This window comes from Gadus macrocephalus, chromosome 11 (assembly GCF_031168955.1).
Source record: "Gadus macrocephalus chromosome 11, ASM3116895v1".
NCBI classification, from domain to species: Eukaryota; Metazoa; Chordata; class Actinopteri; order Gadiformes; family Gadidae; genus Gadus; species Gadus macrocephalus.
Window position 1 is genome coordinate 22,604,064 of NC_082392.1, and position 19,255 is coordinate 22,623,318.

General features: G+C 39.9%; 3 protein-coding genes across 4 annotated transcripts in view; all 3 read left to right on the plus strand.

The window, feature by feature from the left end:
* Positions 1 to 376: 376 nt before the first annotated feature.
* On the plus strand, positions 377 to 11,280 carry LOC132468198 (serine/threonine-protein phosphatase 6 catalytic subunit-like). Its single transcript, XM_060065911.1, has 7 exons — positions 377 to 534; positions 1,180 to 1,275; positions 1,673 to 1,738; positions 7,858 to 7,999; positions 8,188 to 8,267; positions 8,617 to 8,826; positions 9,805 to 11,280. The coding sequence occupies exons 1-7, from the start codon at positions 460 to 462 to the stop codon at positions 10,051 to 10,053; spliced, it is 918 nt and encodes a 305-aa protein (XP_059921894.1). The 5' UTR covers positions 377 to 459; the 3' UTR covers positions 10,054 to 11,280.
* rpl35 (ribosomal protein L35) overlaps positions 5,458 to 19,255 on the plus strand; it is a 78,264-nt gene continuing 64,466 nt past the window's right edge. The window contains exon 1 of the mRNA XM_060065915.1: positions 5,458 to 5,475. Coding sequence (XP_059921898.1) covers positions 5,474 to 5,475 — 2 coding nt within the window. The 5' untranslated portion in view covers positions 5,458 to 5,473. The remainder of the gene's footprint in view (positions 5,476 to 19,255) is intronic.
* golga1 (golgin A1) overlaps positions 16,421 to 19,255 on the plus strand; it is a 64,741-nt gene continuing 61,906 nt past the window's right edge. Inside the window, exons 1-2 of one of the 2 annotated variants that reach the window (XM_060065900.1) lie at positions 16,421 to 16,655; positions 17,869 to 18,141. In XM_060065900.1, the coding sequence (XP_059921883.1) occupies positions 18,013 to 18,141 (129 nt within the window). In that variant the 5' untranslated portion in view covers positions 16,421 to 16,655; positions 17,869 to 18,012. The remainder of the gene's footprint in view (positions 16,656 to 17,868; positions 18,142 to 19,255) is intronic. The other variant, XM_060065899.1, reaches the window with a different exon arrangement.

Below are 19,255 nucleotides of genomic sequence, written 5' to 3' on the forward strand. Positions count from 1 at the left end.
CAAAATGTAATATATAATATACATAATCGAATTTAATATAATTTAATCTAATCCAATACAATCTGATAGAAATGTATATAAATATATATTATTCAATCAATTTTACACTGAAAATCGGAATAAATGATTCTGCTACTATTCTGACTTAACGATAGTTGAATGTGTGTTTTTTTTATTTATTTGTTTTATTTGTTCATGATCTATTAAATTATTTGTTTCAGTTTACTTGCGAACCCTGATAATGCTTCTTCCTTGTCATTTGGAATTGTTTATCTACATGACACTTTTTCATTTTCTCTTAAAGCACTTTGAAACATTATCCACTTTGAATAACAACATAATTGTTGTTCCAGTATTATTATTATATTACATTGCCCTCCCACCCTCGGCCAGCGGGGGGCGGTAAAGGCGCAGACAGGCCCTGTTCAGGAAGCGCTCCGGGGGCTCATCCACGGTACAATGGCGCCTCTGGACCTGGATAAATATGCGGAGATCGCAAAGCAGTGTAAATACCTCCCAGAGAACGACCTCAAGGTACGTATTCTGGACGGGGATGTGTGTGTTGGTTTTACCAACACATACAGACAGCCCATTCGCTGTTGTGTAATAATAACGCGATAAGATGCAGTAGAGCTGCTGTAGAGCTGCTGTATCCCATATCTGCTGTATCCCATATCTGTACGAATAACCAGCCCACTAACTGCGTATACATGGGAATGATGGGATGTATTCTTGGTTATCTGTAAATATCACATCAACCTTTGATTTTGTATTGGTAGCATTTGCTCTATATTAACGTTAGGCCTGCTATTGTTCAGGTTCAATACCATCACAACTTTGGTTGTATTGTGCATAGAAATTCATTATACATTTATTACAGGTTGATCATTTCAATCAATGTACAATGTCGTGTTAAGAAAGACGTCCCTGGGCATTAGTTTAGTAGACTTAAGTGTGCCCTGATATGAAGTTTATATGTGCAAGGTCTACCACCGGCAATGTTGTAAATGTGATCCATTTCCTTCAAACCACATAATGTACTAGTGTCAACAACTGGTCTTGTTCTTCTGCATGAATCAAATACTGCAGCAGTAGAACTTCCGTGCTGCAGGCCTACGTAGGCGTACCACAACAGTACTGACACTGTCCTCAATGTTTTGCTTTGTTTCCAAATCACAGAGATTATGCGACTATGTGTGTGACCTATTGCTGGAAGAATCCAACGTCCAGCCCGTGTCCACCCCCGTCACAGTATGTGGGGACATCCACGGACAGGTCAGACCACACACTACCGTACTCCCCAGGACCAGGATGGTTATGCTTTTCACAAGATTTGTACCATTACTCTTTGATCAATAAATATTAGTGAATACATCTTTCCTACAGTTCTTGGATATGATCTCATCTTCTTCAAAGATTTGAGAAATTATCTTGATGATCATCATAATGATCATTAAAATATGATCATCAATTATCCTCTAGATATCTCAAATCTAAACTATCACCATAACTATCGAAATGTAAGCATTGAAATATCATTATTTATTTGTTCATATAACCATATCTATACCTTGTTAATTAACTTGAAAGAAACAGAATTGTAGTTTCTAATTACTTAAATTATATTGTATACTATGTCCTTTCTCTACTGATTCCTCTCTTTGCGTTTTAGTTCTATGACCTCTGTGAGCTCTTCAGGACAGGCGGTCAGGTCCCAGACACAAACTACATCTTCATGGTATGTGTTTGTTGCCACTGTAGACTCATTTCCAGCTTCCTGAAGGTTACCCTAGACCAGCAGTTAACAATACTTCTTGGCTCGTGACCTGGGGCCGTATTCACAAAGGATTTTAGGGCTAAAAGTAGGCCCTAACTGGCGAATTTAGGAGTAACTCCTAAAAATAATGGGCGTGTCACTCTTAAATTTAGGACTCCTAACTTTTTTCACTAAGAGCAATTCACAAAGTATTTTAGGCCTAAAAGTAGCACCTAAGTCTAGGAGAGCTTAAAAGTCCTCAAGAGGACTCCTAACTCAGTAAGACCTATTCACAAAGAATCGTAAATGCCTGCGAGACGAAATGTTAGGGTATTAAACTTGTTGTGGAGTTAATCGCAATGCAATAACATCCCCGACTAACAGGAATAATCCGATTAGTCCCGAAATAAAATGTTAGAAAAATTATAAATTATAAAAAAATATATATAACTTATAAAAAATAAAAATAATTGCGCCATCAAAAGACGAGGACGTGTTCGTCAATAGGAAGAAAGTGCATTCCATCAACACGCAGGTTGTTTTTGATGCAAATTTTAACATAGCCTACTGGATGTTGTTGCAAAGTGGCCTGTATGGCAAGCCGAATTGTCATTTATTAACTAAGTTTGACTATCCGGAAATTACATTGCAGATATCTGCAATTCAGTTTCGCCTAGTCAAAACTAACATTTCGGATATCCGCAACTACATTCCTCCTATCCGCAATTGTCATTTCAGATATCCACAAAGACATTCCTCCTAGGCGAAATTACGTCATTTTCGCCATTCATGTCTATGGGGTTTCTCATTGCGGATATCTACAATTCAGTTGCGGATATCCACTTTGTGAATTACGGATATCTGCAACTGAATTGTAGATATCTGTAATTCCAGTTTGAGATATCTACAATTTGATTCTGACTAGTCATAATTCCAGTTCAAGATATCTTTAATTCACCTCAATTCAAGATATCTACATGTATGGCAAGCCGAATTGTCATTTATTAACTAAGTTTGACTATCCGGAAATTACATTGCAGATATCTGCAATTCAGTTTCGCCTAGTCAAAACTAACATTTCGGATATCCGCAACTACATTCCTCCTATCCGCAATTGTCATTTCAGATATCCACAAAGACATTCCTCCTAGGCGAAATGACGTCATTTTCGCCATTCATGTCTATGGGGTTTCTCATTGCGGATATCTACAATTCAGTTGCGGATATCCACTTTGTGAATTACGGATATCTGCAACTGAATTGTAGATATCTGTAATTCCAGTTTGAGATATCTACAATTTGATTCTGACTAGTCATAATTCCAGTTCAAGATATCTTTAATTCACCTCAATTCAAGATATCTACATTTTCAGATATCTTAAATTAAGTTTTGACTAGGCGAAATGAAGTTGTAGATATCTCTAACTGGAGTTACGACTAGTCAAAATGACGTTGTAGATATCTCTAACTGGAGTTACGACTAGGCGAAATGACGTTGTAGATATCTAATATCAAGTTATAGATATCTTGAAAGGAATTTTGATTAGAGATATCTACAATTGTAGATATCTTTAACTTTCATTCTGCCTAGGCGAAACTGAATTAAAGAAATCTTGAATTCGAGTTTTGACTAGGCGAAATGACGTTTCAGATATCTGTAATGACGTTTCAGATATCTGTAATGACAAATTATAGGACCGTTTACTCTAGGAGGGAGCAGAGCAGCTCTAACTCCACACATCCCCTGTGTGTGGGCTTGTTCAATTTCATGGCATTTTCTCGTGATCTTTTCGATCACAGCCAACGCCATGACTGCTCCTTTCATATTCCATTCGGAAATGAACCCACTTCTTCTTTGATTATGGCGGCAAGGGGAAATTACGTATTTCTGGATATCTAAAACGTAATGCCCAACACTCAAATGACGTTTGAGATATCTTTAACTTTCATTCTGCCTAGGCGAAACTGAATTACAGATATCTGCAATTGTCATTTAAGATGTGTGACGAGTTGAATGTCGTTTTCCGTGAAGTCATTGCAGATATCTGTAATTCAGTTTCGCCTAGTCAAAACTGAATTACAGATATCTCTAACTATCGTTTCGACTAGTCAAAACTACGTCACAGATATCTCGAACTGTCGTTTCGACTAGTCACAACTACGTAACAGATATCTTGAATGAAGTTGTTGATATCTACAATGTAAATTCCGGATAGTCAAACTTAGTTAATAAATGTCAATTCGGCTTGCCATACATGTAGATATCTTGAATTGAGGTGAATTAAAGATATCTTGAACTGGAATTATGACTAGTCAGAATCAAATTGTAGATATCTCAAACTGGAATTACAGATATCTACAATTCAGTTGCAGATATCCGTAATTCACAAAGTGGATATCCGCAACTGAATTGTAGATATCCGCAATGAGAAACCCCATAGACATGAATGGCGAAAATGACGTCATTTCGCCTAGGAGGAATGTCTTTGTGGATATCTGAAATGACAATTGCGGATAGGAGGAATGTAGTTGCGGATATCCGAAATGTTAGTTTTGACTAGGCGAAACCGAATTGCAGATATCTGCAATGTAAATTCCGGATAGTCAAACTGAGTTAATAAATGACAATTCGGCTTGCCATATCATTCTGCCTAGGCGAAACTGAATTATAGATATCTTGAATTCGAGTTTTGACTAGGCGAAATGACGTTTCAGATATCTGTAATGACGTTTCAGATATCTGTAATGACAAATTATAGGACCGTTTACTTTAAGCGGGAGCGGAGCAGCTCATTGTTGAATCATCATTCACACAATTCACTGATTACATCGCTCCATATTTTCTCGTGATCTTTTCGATCACAGCCAACGCCATGACTGCTCCTTTCTTATTCCATTCGGAAATGAACCCACTTCTTCTTTGATTATGGCGGCAAGGGGAAATTACGTATTTCTGGATATCTAAAACGTAATGCCCAACACTCAAATGACGTTTGAGATATCTTTAACTTTCATTCTGCCTAGGCGAAACTGAATTACAGATATCTGCAATTGTCATTTAAGATGTGTGACGAGTTGAATGTCGTTTTCCGTGAAGTCATTGCAGATATCTGTAATTCAGTTTTGCCTAGTCAAAACTGAATTACAGATATCTCTAACAGTCGTTTCGACTAGTCAAAACTACATTACAGATATCTCTAACTGTCGTTTCGACTGGTCACAACTACATTACAGATATCTTGAATGAAGTTGTTGATATCTACAATGTAAATTCCGGATAGTCAAACTTAGTTAATAAATGACAATTCGGCTTGCCATATGGCCTGGATCTTCAGCTACCCATGATTCGCGCATTTTAATGGTGAGCGGTCTGAGGCAGCTTTTTGAGATGTACCAGTTGGGTGTCACTTGCTGTGTGACAGTGACTATCCATGCAAGACGTGGCTCTAGACACCCTACGTTAATCCACAACCGGGAGCAAAGTTAAAGTGTAACATGTAAGTGATTACGCAGATTACGCTTAGTCCTATGCGTAAAACACATCGTATTGGCTCTTTGCGAGCACACAAACATACACGAAATGTTGTGGAGAGAGGAATTGGGCAGATGAAACGTCGGTTTCATGTCCTCCACGGCGAAATACGCCTCACCCCAGAGAGGGCAAGCACAGTAATCACTGTATGTGCCATTCTACACAACCTTTGCAAGCGGAGGAACATTCCACAGCCAGACGATGATGATGATGATGATGATGATGATGATGGCGATCAACATTACAAGGAATTTGGCCGTGTGGAACCGAGTGGACAGGCATTTAGGGATCACTTTGAAAACACATTTTAGGTAAACACCTTGGCACAAATCAGTCAACACTTGGGTAGTTCGTAACATTTATTTTATTTTAGATTTTACGTATTTTTATTGTTTGCTTTCTCTCTCTCTTGAACGTGCAGGCTACAACGTCATTATCGTGGTCTGCACAAAATTGTCATCATGCGTGTATTTTGCTAACTGCACTATAACTACTTAATAGGAATTCATTTCTAGCCTAGGCTATTTCCTTGTTTTTCGGTGATTCAGTGGGCTCGTCTGAACAACCAATCACCGAACTGACCGCTTCTAAACTCGTGCACGAGAATTGACGTAATCCATAGCAACGGCGCGTCACTCTTAGTTCACTCTTTGTGATTTATCCTTACTGTCCGTCCACACCAGAAGCGAATTGAGCGACCAAATCGCCGGAAGTCATTCACTTTCTATGGGCAAGAGCGACCAAAGCGACCAAAGCGACCAACGCTACCAGCGGCCAAAGTTGAGCGACCAGAGCGTCAAAAAGAAGTTGAAAACTTTTTAACTTTATGCAAATGACTATTATTCGCTTCAGCGACCAAACACTGACAGCCAATCGGAATGTAGACGCTCTTCGCTTGCGTGGATCCCAGGGAACATCGGCAGGCACTTTGGTTCCTACCTACCTTTATTCACTCACTGAACAAAATGTCGGCTGAAGTATTAATCGCGGCTGTAACTGGGCACCCGGTGTTGTACGAACCCACCCTTTTTCAGTTCAGTGATCGAAACGCCATAGTGGTTTGGATATCAAGTGATGATAAGCGGGAGTATTTATAGGCTACATCTAGAACGTTCGTATTTAAGCGGGAATCATTATAATTTGCTCTACATGCCACCAATCTAACCAACCAATCGCGTGTAGCATGCTTTAAACAAAACCGTCACATAAACAAACTAATCGACAAGACGAGGGATAAATGACAAGGGATATATCTCTTGTCTTTTATCCCTCTATTCCCCACTATTCACGGAGCCTGAGGTGAATAATTTTTAATTAAATAGTCAGATAGATAGATAGTCAAGTCTTTATTAATACCAAACGACACAAATCGTCGGGAATCCATTTAGGTGGTTCGTCCCACACAGGACAGTAGCCTACAAGACCACACAGAACAAGTCTGACTGGACATACACACAATACATCACATTAAAACTAGACACGCGTTGATAGATAGATAGACAGAAAGACCTAGATAGATAGATATGTTCCATTATTTGCCTTGCGGAGCCAACCAGTCCTGTGCACGTATGCAAATTAGCCATGTGCGCTAACGTCTATTTGTTTTAAATGCGACGAATGAGTGCAGATCATGATTTGCAGATCCAGATCAGTGAAACATATTTCAACTACTACAGCACGCAGGGTTTTTTGTTCTCGGTTGTAATTAGCCTACATTTTAGGATTTTTATATTGGGGGGAATCACTGTCCTACTTGTTGTCGAAGCACTTTATCGAACAAGCAAAACCGTCTCGGCAATATGGCCAAGGTGTATGGGAGAGTTCAATATTTGATATGGCTGTCTGTAGGGCCTACTAAACGCATACGGCTCCTTTAAATGCGTCTGCATAATTGAATTGTACGTCATGAGCGACCAAAGCGAACAGGAAAATTCGCAGCGACCAAAGCGTCTTTGACGCTTTGGTCGCTCCTGGTGTGGACGTACAGTTAGTAAGAGTAGGTCTCAGCGGCTTTGTGAATAACTTTTAAGAAAAAACTCCTACGTAAAATGTTTTAGCGCGAGTTAGGAGCACTCCTAGCGGTAAGATAAAATGCTTTGTGAATACGGCCCCTGATCTTTATGTCTTTAAATCCTGCAATCCCAACTTCTTTTTATTTTTGAATCTGCTACCAACATCGTTTAAACACTATCAACATCTACCATAATATGATCAATGTCCAAGTTAAGGTATATATGAATCTCAACACACTTAGTGATAATTAGCAGTTCACTAAGGGTTTTGTAGCAATTCACTAAGTTATAAGTTGTAGTTAACTAGCTAAATAGTGAATAGTAGTTCCCTAATTGATGAGTAGTAGTCAGTCACTAAGTGGTTAGTTGTATATTACTGATAGATCACTTCCTCCTGTCTTCAGGACGGCTGTTTTGTGTGTTAACTAGTCGTCTGCTACCTCCTCTGTCTTCAGGATGGCTGTTCTGTATGTTAACTAACCGTCTGTTACCGCCTCTGTCTTCAGGATGGCTGTTCTGTGTGTTAACCAGCCTTGCGTTACATCCTCTGTCTTCAGGGGGACTTCGTGGACCGGGGGTATTACAGTCTGGAGACGTTCACATACCTGCTGGTCCTGAAAGCCAAGTGGCCGGACCGCATCACCCTACTCCGGGGGAACCACGAGAGCCGGCAGATCACACAGGTGTACGGCTTCTATGGTAAAATCCTGGTCCCGTCATCAAATTCCTATTCCTGACACCATTAATAATAATAATAATAATACATTTAATTTAGAGGCGCCTTTCAAGACACCCAAGGTCACCTTACAGAGCATATAGTCATCATTCATAACTATGTAAAACATTAGCCCAGATGCTAACCTGGTGGCCTCTCTCGTGGCTTGCAGATGAATGCCAAACCAAATATGGAAATGCCAACGCCTGGAGATACTGTACCAAAGTATTCGACATGTTGACAGTTGCTGCAGTAAGTAAAAAAATCCTTCAAGTTTTAAAGTAATTCCACTTTTCCTCTAACATGGTTTGACACAAAATATATTCTCTTCGCAAACGATGATGCATCACCAAAACTAGTACACATGAGCATTATTATTAAATTAAATGTATTATTATTATCAGCATCATTACAATTAGAATCAGAAACACTTCATTGCCAGCTTTCACTTATAAGTAATGAGCTGGGATGTTTTAGTACAGAATTACAACCCAATTACAAGGATGATGATGCAAATAAAGAAGTGATATATCAAATATAAAATCCAAAGAACCAAATATGAACTGGTCTGAATCTGTCATTCTGTCTGTGCGTCTGTCAGCTGATGGATGAGCAAGTGTTGTGTGTACACGGTGGTCTATCGCCTGACATCAAAACGTTGGACCAGATCCGGACCATCGAAAGGAACCAGGAGATCCCCCACAAGGGGGCGTTCTGTGACCTGGTGTGGTCCGACCCGGAGGACGTGGACACCTGGGCCATCAGTCCAAGAGGCGCCGGCTGGCTGTTTGGGGCGAAGGTCACCAACGAGGTGTGGAGGCCAACGTATTCTCCTATGTCGTACAGATTAACATGTGGGTTCAGTTTGGGTGAAGATTCTCAAAAACCTTTTTTTAGAAATAAAACATAAAATCGCGAAAGAAATATTGTTTAATTACAATAATTACTAGGACTGTGAGCGACCACACAAGGTATTCACAGCCCAAGCACCGCCTATCCCACCCATTTCAAGTGATTCACACTTTGACATCAATCCTAGACACAACCATGCCTCTATCTTTGTTGTTTTTTACCCCCATAACAAACACACACACACAAAGACACAGACACACATGCATACACAAAGACACACACATACACACACAGTGGTTTACAGTTCTTCTCAGTCGCTTTGGTACATTTCTCAGATCAGAATTGAAATTCTCAAAACTACCTGCTCAATCTTCACATTATTGTGTCACTTGTGCACAAAAGCGACTGAGAAAAACTAATACATTTTGAGCAACATGACATAAGCAATTGATAATGCAGGAAAGAGCAGAGAATTGTACATCATCATTTGCATTGCATTTGCTACTTGTTCAAATAAATGAGAACCTGCTTTTTTGATGTGTACAAGTGACACAATGATGCGAATATTGAGCAGTAAGTTTTGGGAATTTCAATTCTGATCTGAGAAATGTACCAAAGCAACTTAGAAAAACTGTAATACCTATTAAGCAAATGAGAGGCGAAATGTAGGTAATTATTTAATTAATTAATTATATTATTATTGTTATTATGTGCCTACTCCATATTCTTAAGAAACAGGGTTGTGTCACACTCTAACAGGTCTGACTCTGTGTGTCCCTCCAGTCCATTCTAACAGGTCTGACTCTTTATGTTTCCCTCCAGTCGATTCCAACAGGTCTAACTCTGTGTGTTTCCCTCCAGTCCATTCTAATAGGTCTGACTCTGTATGTTTCCCTCCAGTCCATTCTAACAGGTCTGACTCTGTTCTTTGCCCCAGTTTGTCCACATCAACAACCTGAAGCTGATCTGCAGGGCCCACCAGCTGGTCCACGAGGGCTACAAGTTCATGTTTGATGAGAAGCTGGTGACGGTGTGGTCCGCCCCCAACTACTGCTACCGCTGTGGGAACATCGCCTCCATCATGGTGTTCAAGGACGCCAGCACCCGGGAGCCCAAGCTGTTCCGCGCCGTCCCTGACTCGGAGCGGGTCATCCCCCCTCGCACCACCACGCCCTACTTCCTCTGAAGACCCTTAATGACCCAGACCTCTGAAGACACCTTACTCACCCAGACCTCTGAAGACCCCTCACTGACCCAGACCTATAAAGACTACCCTCTGACCCAGACCTATAAAGACCCCTCACTGACCCAGACCTATAGAGACCCTTCACTGACCCAGACCTATAAAGTCTACTCGCTGACCCAGACCTATAAAGACTACTCGGTGACCCAGACCTCTAAAGACCCCTCACTGACCCAGACCTATAAAGACCCCTCACCGACCAAGACCTTTGAAGACCCCTCACTGACCCAGGCCTATAAAGACCCCTCAGTGACCCAGACCTATAAAGACTACTCGCTGACCCAGACCTCTAGAGACCCTTCACTGACCCAGGCCTATAAAGACCCCTCAGTGACCCAGACCCTATAGACCCCAAAACCCAGACCAACGGTACTGCCCTCTGTATGTAGTATCCTAGACCACCGCATCTAAGATGCATAGCTCTACATTTGTCTTGTATTACATACTGTAGTGTAGTATATTACATACTACAGTATATTACTGTAGTATATTCCAGTATATTACTGCAGTGTATTCAATACTGCATTTTATTAAATACTAGTATATCAAATACTGTAGCATATTACATACATAGTAAAGGTTTATAATATACTACAGTATATATCTGATACTAAGTATATTAGATAGTAATTCTACAGTATATGACACACTGTAGTATATTACATACTGCTGTATATAACAAATACTACAGGATATGACACACTAGTATATTGCGTACTGTAGTATATTGCATATTAATGCTACAGTATATTTCATAAGTTGGATCTCTGCATTTTGTGCCAACTATGAACATCAAACTAGCACTGCAAGTATTTTTACGTAATTGTCTCCCAATCTCAATATGTTTGAGTCGTCAATGTAATTGATAGGCTCATTAAAGTGTGTCGCCAATTGCCAAGGCTATGTAAATGTTACAGAGAAACTTCATTCAAAAGGAAATAAGACGACCGTTAGTATAAAATGAAACATTACGAAGAGTGGTTGATATGTTTATTAGGTAATATATAAATATAAGGTTTTATTTTATTTTTGTTATGGCAATGTATTGTTTGTAAAATAATGCTGGCTGCACTGCACAAAGCCAATGAGCTTTTATTCTGATGGGCGTATTGTTTTAGCTGAATGTACACGTCTGGTATTGTGTTCTTATAAATAAACATGTCAACCAAATGTTTTCTTGCTCATGAATCTTTTCTTCCCTTGTTTCAGCTTGTTTGATTTGGAAAATTCTAATAACCACATAAAAATGTAGTGAGATAGCTAACCTTCAAATACGGAACGTAGTCAAAGAGAAAGAGTTACAGAAAGACAGAACTGAAGGTAGTGATAGAGAAAGAGAGACAGACAGAAAGAAAGAACTGAAGGTATTGATAGAGAAAGAGAAACTGACAGAAAGACAGAACTGAACGTAGTGATATGAATACTTTATTCCGGACTCGAAGTTCCATTTACAAGACGAATACAAATGACATGACAATACAAATACGAGGTCACACAGATTAAAATACATATAAGCATCGATTCCAATGCATCGACATAAATTTGTACATAAAATTCCTCAACACAGCATGAAAGGTGGGGACATTACTAGTCACAAACAAAGAGCTAGCACTTGTCCATCTTGGAAGCTTAAGGATGATCCTAAACGCATCATTATACGCTACCTGTAGGTTCTTCAGTTTTGCTGTTTTATATTTACACCAGAGCTGAGCTGTGTAAAATGGAGTACAGTAGGCTCTGAAAACCATTGCTTTAACATCTTCCGTGCACATATGGAATTTGCGTGCCAACATATTGGCCTGTGCGTAAAGCTTACAGCACTGGCGCTGGACATCATCATCATCACACAGATCATCAGTGATGATGTGACCCAAATACCTTACCTTCTTAACCACCTCTAGAGTACGATCAGACAGTAAGAATGAGGGAAACTTTTGATTCTGATCCTCCTTATATTTTAGTTTTAGCAATCATAACAACGCTCTTCTTAGGATTGAACTTAATGTCATATTGAACTCCGTAGCTAGAGCACACTTTAAGCAGTTGCTGTAGCCCAGCACTATATGGAGACATGATGACGAAATCATCAGCGTATATGAGGTGGTTGATAAGACTCTCTCCCACCATACATCCAGTCTTACACTCTTTAAGCTTCTTAGAAAGATCATCCATGTAGACATTGAAGAAGACAGGTGACAAAATGCCACCCTGTCCCACCCCATTAGTGACTTGAAAGGGTGCAGATAAACTACTGCCCCATCTAATTTGCATGGTTTGTTGTGTGTACCAGAACTGCAAAATCCTTATCAGGTAAGCTGGAACCCCTCGCTCTTGGAGTTTGACAATCAATTTACCATGGTTCAAGGTTCAAGGTTCAACTTTATTGTCCCCGTGGGGAAATTTGTCTTGGGCACAGTGCATCATTGCTTTCTTAACATACACAAGAGTACAACAGAACAAAAACACAACCACAGACACAAACACAATCAGACAAACCAACATTTTAACATCGAGAACATGGGGCTTGATAGACTTAAACTGCGCCTTGCTGTATTACATAGAAATCGACAGTATGGGGATCAAGTGCAAGTGTTTATTGCACTAGAACTTATGGATAAAGTGCTATGTGCTAGAGTGCTTAGTTCTAAAGTGCTATGTGCTAAAGTGCTATGTGCTAAAGTACTATGTGCTAAAGTGCTAACCTATTTATTGCACATCATTCTATTGCACATTGTTCATCAGCTTAATGGAGGCTGGAACAAATGATAATTTAAGGCAGTTTGATTTGCATAGCGGCACACAGAGTCTTCTCCCTGATGGCAGGGTTTCATATTCAGGGAAGAGTGGGTGTTGGGAGTTGGAAATAATTTTCTTTGCTTTTTTCCTAACTGCCTGCTCATATATGCTCTGTATAGGCTCATATTCTTTCCTCCCTACGATTTTCATTGCTGTTTTGTGCATGCCGGCCAGTTTGCTTTTCAGCTTAACGGTTAGGTTGCCAAACCATGAGGAGATCCCATATCTAAGGATGCTCTCTACAATGGCACGGTAGAAAATCATCATGATGTGGCTGCTTACGCCGTACAATCTTAATCCTATCAAATGCTTTTGATGCATCTAAGAAGCACATAAACATGGTCGAGTTCTGTCGTCTAACTTACGACTTCTTTAAGTGCATATATACAATGATCTGTTCCAAGTTTACTTTTAAAACCAAACTGGTTGTCAGTGGTTTCCACATACTCACTAAGCCACCTAAAATAATTATTTCTAAAACTTTAGACAGTATGCTGCCAGAGCAATTGGCCTGTGGTTTTCTATGCTGGAGATTTTCCCAGTTTTGACTTTGATCACTGGCACTAACAATACAGACAACATATAGTCATGGAAGTATGCCATGCATTAACAAATCAGTAAAACACATAGCAAGCAAGACAGGTATTCTACCACAAGCATGTTTTAGATGTTCTGCTGTTATCTGGTCAAGACCACATGCTTTGTTGATAGTCAGTTTCTCAATGTCATAGCACACCTCATCAGGTCTAATAATCACCCTATCATTAATAAGAACTTTTCCAGCATTCAATTCCTCACTCTTAACACAATTAAAAATGTCACTATAATGTTTCTCCAAAGTTCTGCAATATTTTCAGATCCAGTGATCCCAGCAATACTAGACGGCAAGGGCACCTTACTGTTATTAATAACCTTAACTTCTTTCCAGAAATCATAGGCATTATTCTGCTGAAGCTTTTTGGCCATGGAGTTAGCCCTCATAGCTTGCTCGTTTCTTTTAATAAAGCGTACGGCATACTTGAATCTTGCATTTGCCTGTTTCTTACACTCACATTCAGGCCCATGCCTAGCTTTCCCTGATAACACCCAGGTTTTAAAAGCTTCTCTGCATGGAGTTCAGACACATATTCATGTGTAGCTATCTACAGGCAAAAGTACTTTGCTGGAGAGAACCAGCTTGCTGCCTTCACAAAACAGTGTTGGCCAAACAGAGATTTCTTGTCGGAGTAACATTCATATGGAGTATAAACGTTTAAAATAACAAAAGCTTTGCTTTTATGTACAACTTTGATGGCAATACCCCAGTCAACCTCAAACCTAATCACACTGATCAGTGGGTCGTATTTCTTATGCCAAAGTATGGCCACTCCCCCATGGATTCTGCCCCGCAGTATTCCAGTGCTTAGATCTGTTGTGGACTCCCCTGCCCCATGGAAGTCACTATTAACAGCGTTCACTAGGTCTTGTTTCGATACAAATGTTTCTTGTATGCACAAGATGTCTGTATTCTCAAAGAGCTTGTCAATTACAATTCGCTGCGCTTTGTCCCCTGCCCCATGTCCGAGGCGCAGGCCACGCGAGTTATATGACAACTCTAATAGCGGTCATAGGAGACACAGACATATCTACATTACAGTCTCATTCACAGACACCACATTCCTTGCATGATCACCCACTGGACCTGCGGCAACCCTGGGTTTGCGCACCTCAAAGAAGCGTCTCACAAAAGTCCTTTCAGGCCACAGCACAGCTGTGGCCTGAAGGGACCCACCTCTCTGCATACGGCGGTTATTTTCATGAAAGAGAAAGAGACAGACAGAAAGACAACTGAAGGTAGTAATAGAGAAAGAGAGACAGACAGAAAGACATGACTGAAAGTAGTGATAGAGAAAGAGACAGACAGAAAGACAGAACTGAACGTAGTGATAGAAAAAGCGAGACGGACAGAAAGACATGACTGAAAGTAGTGATAGAAAAAGAGAGACAGACAGAACTGAACCTGCTGTCAATCTGCTGTTTGTTTGCTTAACACAATTCATTTAGTGTCTTCGAGGATGTTTTCTTTGCTCAGATAAATGAACAAATGGACAACATAATGGATACATGCACACATAAAATAATAATATATAACTAGAAAATGCATTTCATGCAGAAACTGCGGTGAGTGCTGTGGTACAGAGTGAGGTTGAACATATTTTTTAATAAAGCCACATAGATTAAGACGTAAAGAAACGTTAAATGGCTTAAATCAAGTGAAGGGATTTGAACAAAGGTTCAAAGTCTAAATGGAGTAAACAGTGTAAACATGCACACCATTTAAGAAAAAGTAATTGGTTCGAAACAAATAAAGTGACAAGTGATAAGATAATATTGTAACCCAGTTCGTGTCAGGGACTCTTATTCTGAAGGAGAAGAACGGAAGTGTCTGCGTGTGGGTTGCTGTTTTGACTCTGTTGGGAGCGCAGAAATTAAAGTGGATTGCCCCGTTCAGTGAATGTTAACCGATTCTTCCTTATATATTACCCATAGGCTACAATAAAACGCTCGGTTACAATATTTTAAAAGTAGAATATCTTAAAAAGTATAAAATATTAAAAAAAATCTGAAAAGAGGCTCGCGATTCCAAGCTATTCTATTTTAATAGATATTTTAATATTTTAAAATGTGAATGGAGTCTCTAGGTGACAATTTGAGGAAGGTGATAGGTCCCAAAGTTTGTAGAGAATAATAATGAAAGAAAGAAAGAAAGAAAGAAAGAAAGAAAGAAAGAAAGAAAGAAAGAAAGAAAGAAAGAAAGAAAGAAAGAAAGAAAGAAAGAAAGAAAGAAAGAAAGAAAGAAAGAAAGAAAGAAAGAAAGAAAGAAAGAAAGAAAGAAAGAAAGGATAAAAATTAAGAAGATCAATAGTTGAGCCCTGCATGCAGCACTCACCTAATACAACTTATGAAGAACAATAGTTGAGCGCTGCATGCAGTATGGCTAGCCGAATTGTCATTTATTAACTAAGTTTTACTATCCGGAATTAACATTGTAGATATCAACAACTTCTTTCTGACTAGTCGTAATTACATTTTGAATAGTTGGACATTTCATTCAAGATATCTGTAACGTCATTTTGCCTAGTCAAAACTCAAATTCAAGATATCGGTAATTAGATTTTGACTAGGCGGAATGAAAGTTACATATATCTACAATTTTAGATATCTCTAATCAAAACTGAATTGCAGATATCTGCAACACATATCCAGTCTAGCGTATTTATGTCAAATCGGCTTACCATAATGCAGCTCTCACCTAACTATATATTACTAATATAGTAGTAGTACAAAAACAGATCAACGAAAATATTTAACTAATTAAACAATTATGAAAGCTTTCATATTCCTCTTGAATAATTCTTCATATGTAGCATTAGATTTACATTAACATTTGCACTTACATTTTACATTTATAATTGCACATTCTGATCCAAATCTGGTCACGTCATAAAATATCAACAGACGTGACGTCGATGGTCACATGTGTGCAGGGCCGATGACGTGGAGCTGCTGTAATAGCTCGCAGGCTGTTAGCTACAGGCTAATGCTAGCCTGTCAGACGATAGGAGCATCAGGGTAAACTGAAGCACTTTGGGGAATAATAACAACTTGATCAACCTTGGCAAGTCTGTGCGCCGAAAAAAGGAGTTCACCACTGACCAATGTGCATGTAAAATACTACAGACTGAGCAGTTGTATCCAAGTGTTTTATGGTAAGACAAAGAAGACTTAGTGAGCCCTAGCAGGCTAATGTAGGTGACACTATATACACACTGGTTGGTTCTGATTACTGTGGGTTAGTAGTATAGATAAGGCAGCTATATAGTCAGATCCGGGGTCTATACCAGCTGTTATGTAAGATATTAGGTTCTCGTGACTCAATGTATTTTGGTGCGTTTCGATATGTTTTATATTGGAGGCATAAACCCACACAGATGTGGGTCAAACTGTGTCTTCTCAGAGGTAAATGTGGTTGTCAGAGCTATGCTCTGGGTCACTGGCTGTTGGGTTTTTTACTGCAAATGATGCTTTGACCACTTAGTACATCTCATCGTGTACTGGTTGGGTGGGTGGGTGGGAGGTAGGTGGGGGTGGGGGGTCACCATGGCTGGGCTTACTCCCACCCACAAGTCCCCCTGACGGAGGCTCTATATATGATGTCACCACCAGCTATGTGTGTTTGTAGAACTGGCAGAGCAACACGTTAAATATTTAGGTGATAGTTTCAAGACCTTGTTGTTTTCTTCCTGTTTTTCTTGTTTCCTTACATCCTAAAGGGGCAAAGCATTCAAGCTTTTTCCTCTTGGTTTCTCAACTGCAACAAGATAGTTAAATATTTAAATGTAGACCGCTCTGAATGAATATTTCTTTCTTTCTTTTTATTTATTATACAGGAAAGTATTAAAGTATTAAAGTTACAATTTAAAACAGGCCTGTCTCAGTAAAATAGCTGATTTCCAGCAGGTTCCTGTTCTGCAGCACATATAACACGTAACAGGGACAAGGCACATCTCACGTCACATTTACATACAACACATAACAGGGACAGAGCACGTCAGACATCAGTAGGACAATCATATAAACAGCAGACTGAGCACAGACAGTGATCTATATAAGTCAGTGTTTGCAAGTGTATGTGGTGAGGAGTAACACTTTATAAGCTTTTTTTGAATTGTGTGATGGATTGTAATACTCTAATGTGATGGGGAATGCCATTCCAGACTTTGGTGAAATTATGGATGAAGGTCCTCTGCACATAGCCGTTATTGAATGCGGGCACAGGGTGGGGGGCCATGGAGACAGATCTAGTGACTCGCACTTGGGGCATGTTATGTGTTGGTAAGAGGGAGATGTGTAGTTCTCTGAGGGAGAACCATATCTCCTCAGCATTTTGAACCCATGTCTGGTTCTCTGCCTCTCTACCAGATGTAGCAGCATGGCACCACCCTACACTCCACCTACTACTTCGTCGTCGTGTCTCCCCCTGAATCCCAGACGGCCCACCGCCCCTCACTGATCCACCGCTCCCCCGCTGTGTTCCAGACTCGTCTGCAGAGAGACGAAGAAGAGATGTTCGCTAAACTGAAGAAGAAGATCGCAGAGGAGGCGGCCACGGCCCCTCGGACCGGTGCCCGCATCCCGCGCTCCGCCAGCAAGGAGTCCATCACCTCAGGGGGCGCTGACTCCGGAGACGACTTTGTGAGTTCTGCTGCTGCGGGAGGGGGGAGGGGGTGTTATGACACTTGGTTTCACTCTCTCCCCTATGAAGAGAATGTTTTGTGGTGTATAAGTGTATCGCCATGACGATCTTAATGCATCTTAAGCTCAAAGATCTTGACAGCTGTTTTCTTTCTGAAGATTGGACTTATGAGGAAAATTAAGAAAAACTGCTATTAACCAAAGGATACATTAAGAATGTATGTGTCTTTCTTCGTTTTAAATTAAGATGAATAGGGTTCTTGAAAACTGAGATCCTACATTTATTGATAATATAGATTTCTAGTTTTAATTGCTGCTATTTACAATATTTATTAATCCCAATTTAAGATGTCGCTTCTCACTAATTCAAAATGTGCATGATTGTTATATAGAAAGTGAAATGGTAATAGGCTATTACACACTATACTGACATCGCAATTTGTTCATCAGCGTTCAGGACTTTATATATTTACTACAGAGATTACGAGTTATTTCAAGTGTCTTAAGCATCTGAACATACTTCTTTGAATCTGGCCCCAGTTCTTTCTTCCCTGACTCTTAAAGGTCCCATGACATGCCACCAGGTGTGAGTGTGATTAGCCTGACAAGCCGTTTGAAAATCTGGCTCTTATGACATCACAAGTGGGCGTGTCCACCTAGATGTGTGCTAAATAGATCAGTCTACCAGCCTAACCAGTGGACGGTAGGGCTTTGACTCCGAACTTCGTAATTCGAATATAATTAGAATATCAAAAAATAAATCAAAATTCTTTGCAAACATCTGACGCCACGCCCACACTTCAAGCGTTTTATTATTTTGCTCGGTCGTTGGTCGTTGGAGGAAAACATGGACGCCACCCGGAAAGCTGTTGTCGCGGTAGCATTGGCAGAGGAATCGATAAAATCGATTACTAAATGTTGTTGTGTCGCGCGATTAATAAGTTACTCATGTTATGAGTAACTTATTAATCGCGCGACACAACGACATTTAGTAATCGATTTTATCGATTCGTTGTTGCAGCCCTAGTTAAAATGGTAATTTCAATCACTCGTATTACTGCAATACCTTACTGCGTCCGTATCTCTGCCTACGTACACAAATATATTGTATTCG

What these genes read in the sequence shown, in the direction of transcription:
- LOC132468198 (XM_060065911.1), top strand. Translation starts at nt 460, where the DNA reads ATGGCGCCTCTGGACCTGGATAAATATGCGGAGATCGCAAAGCAGTGT. An exon ending in ACAGGTGTACGGCTTCTATG is followed by an intron (nt 8,000 to 8,187) that starts GTAAAATCCTGG and finishes CGTGGCTTGCAG; the next exon opens with ATGAATGCCAAACCAAATAT. An exon ending in ACATGTTGACAGTTGCTGCA is followed by an intron (nt 8,268 to 8,616) that starts GTAAGTAAAAAA and finishes TGCGTCTGTCAG; the next exon opens with CTGATGGATGAGCAAGTGTT.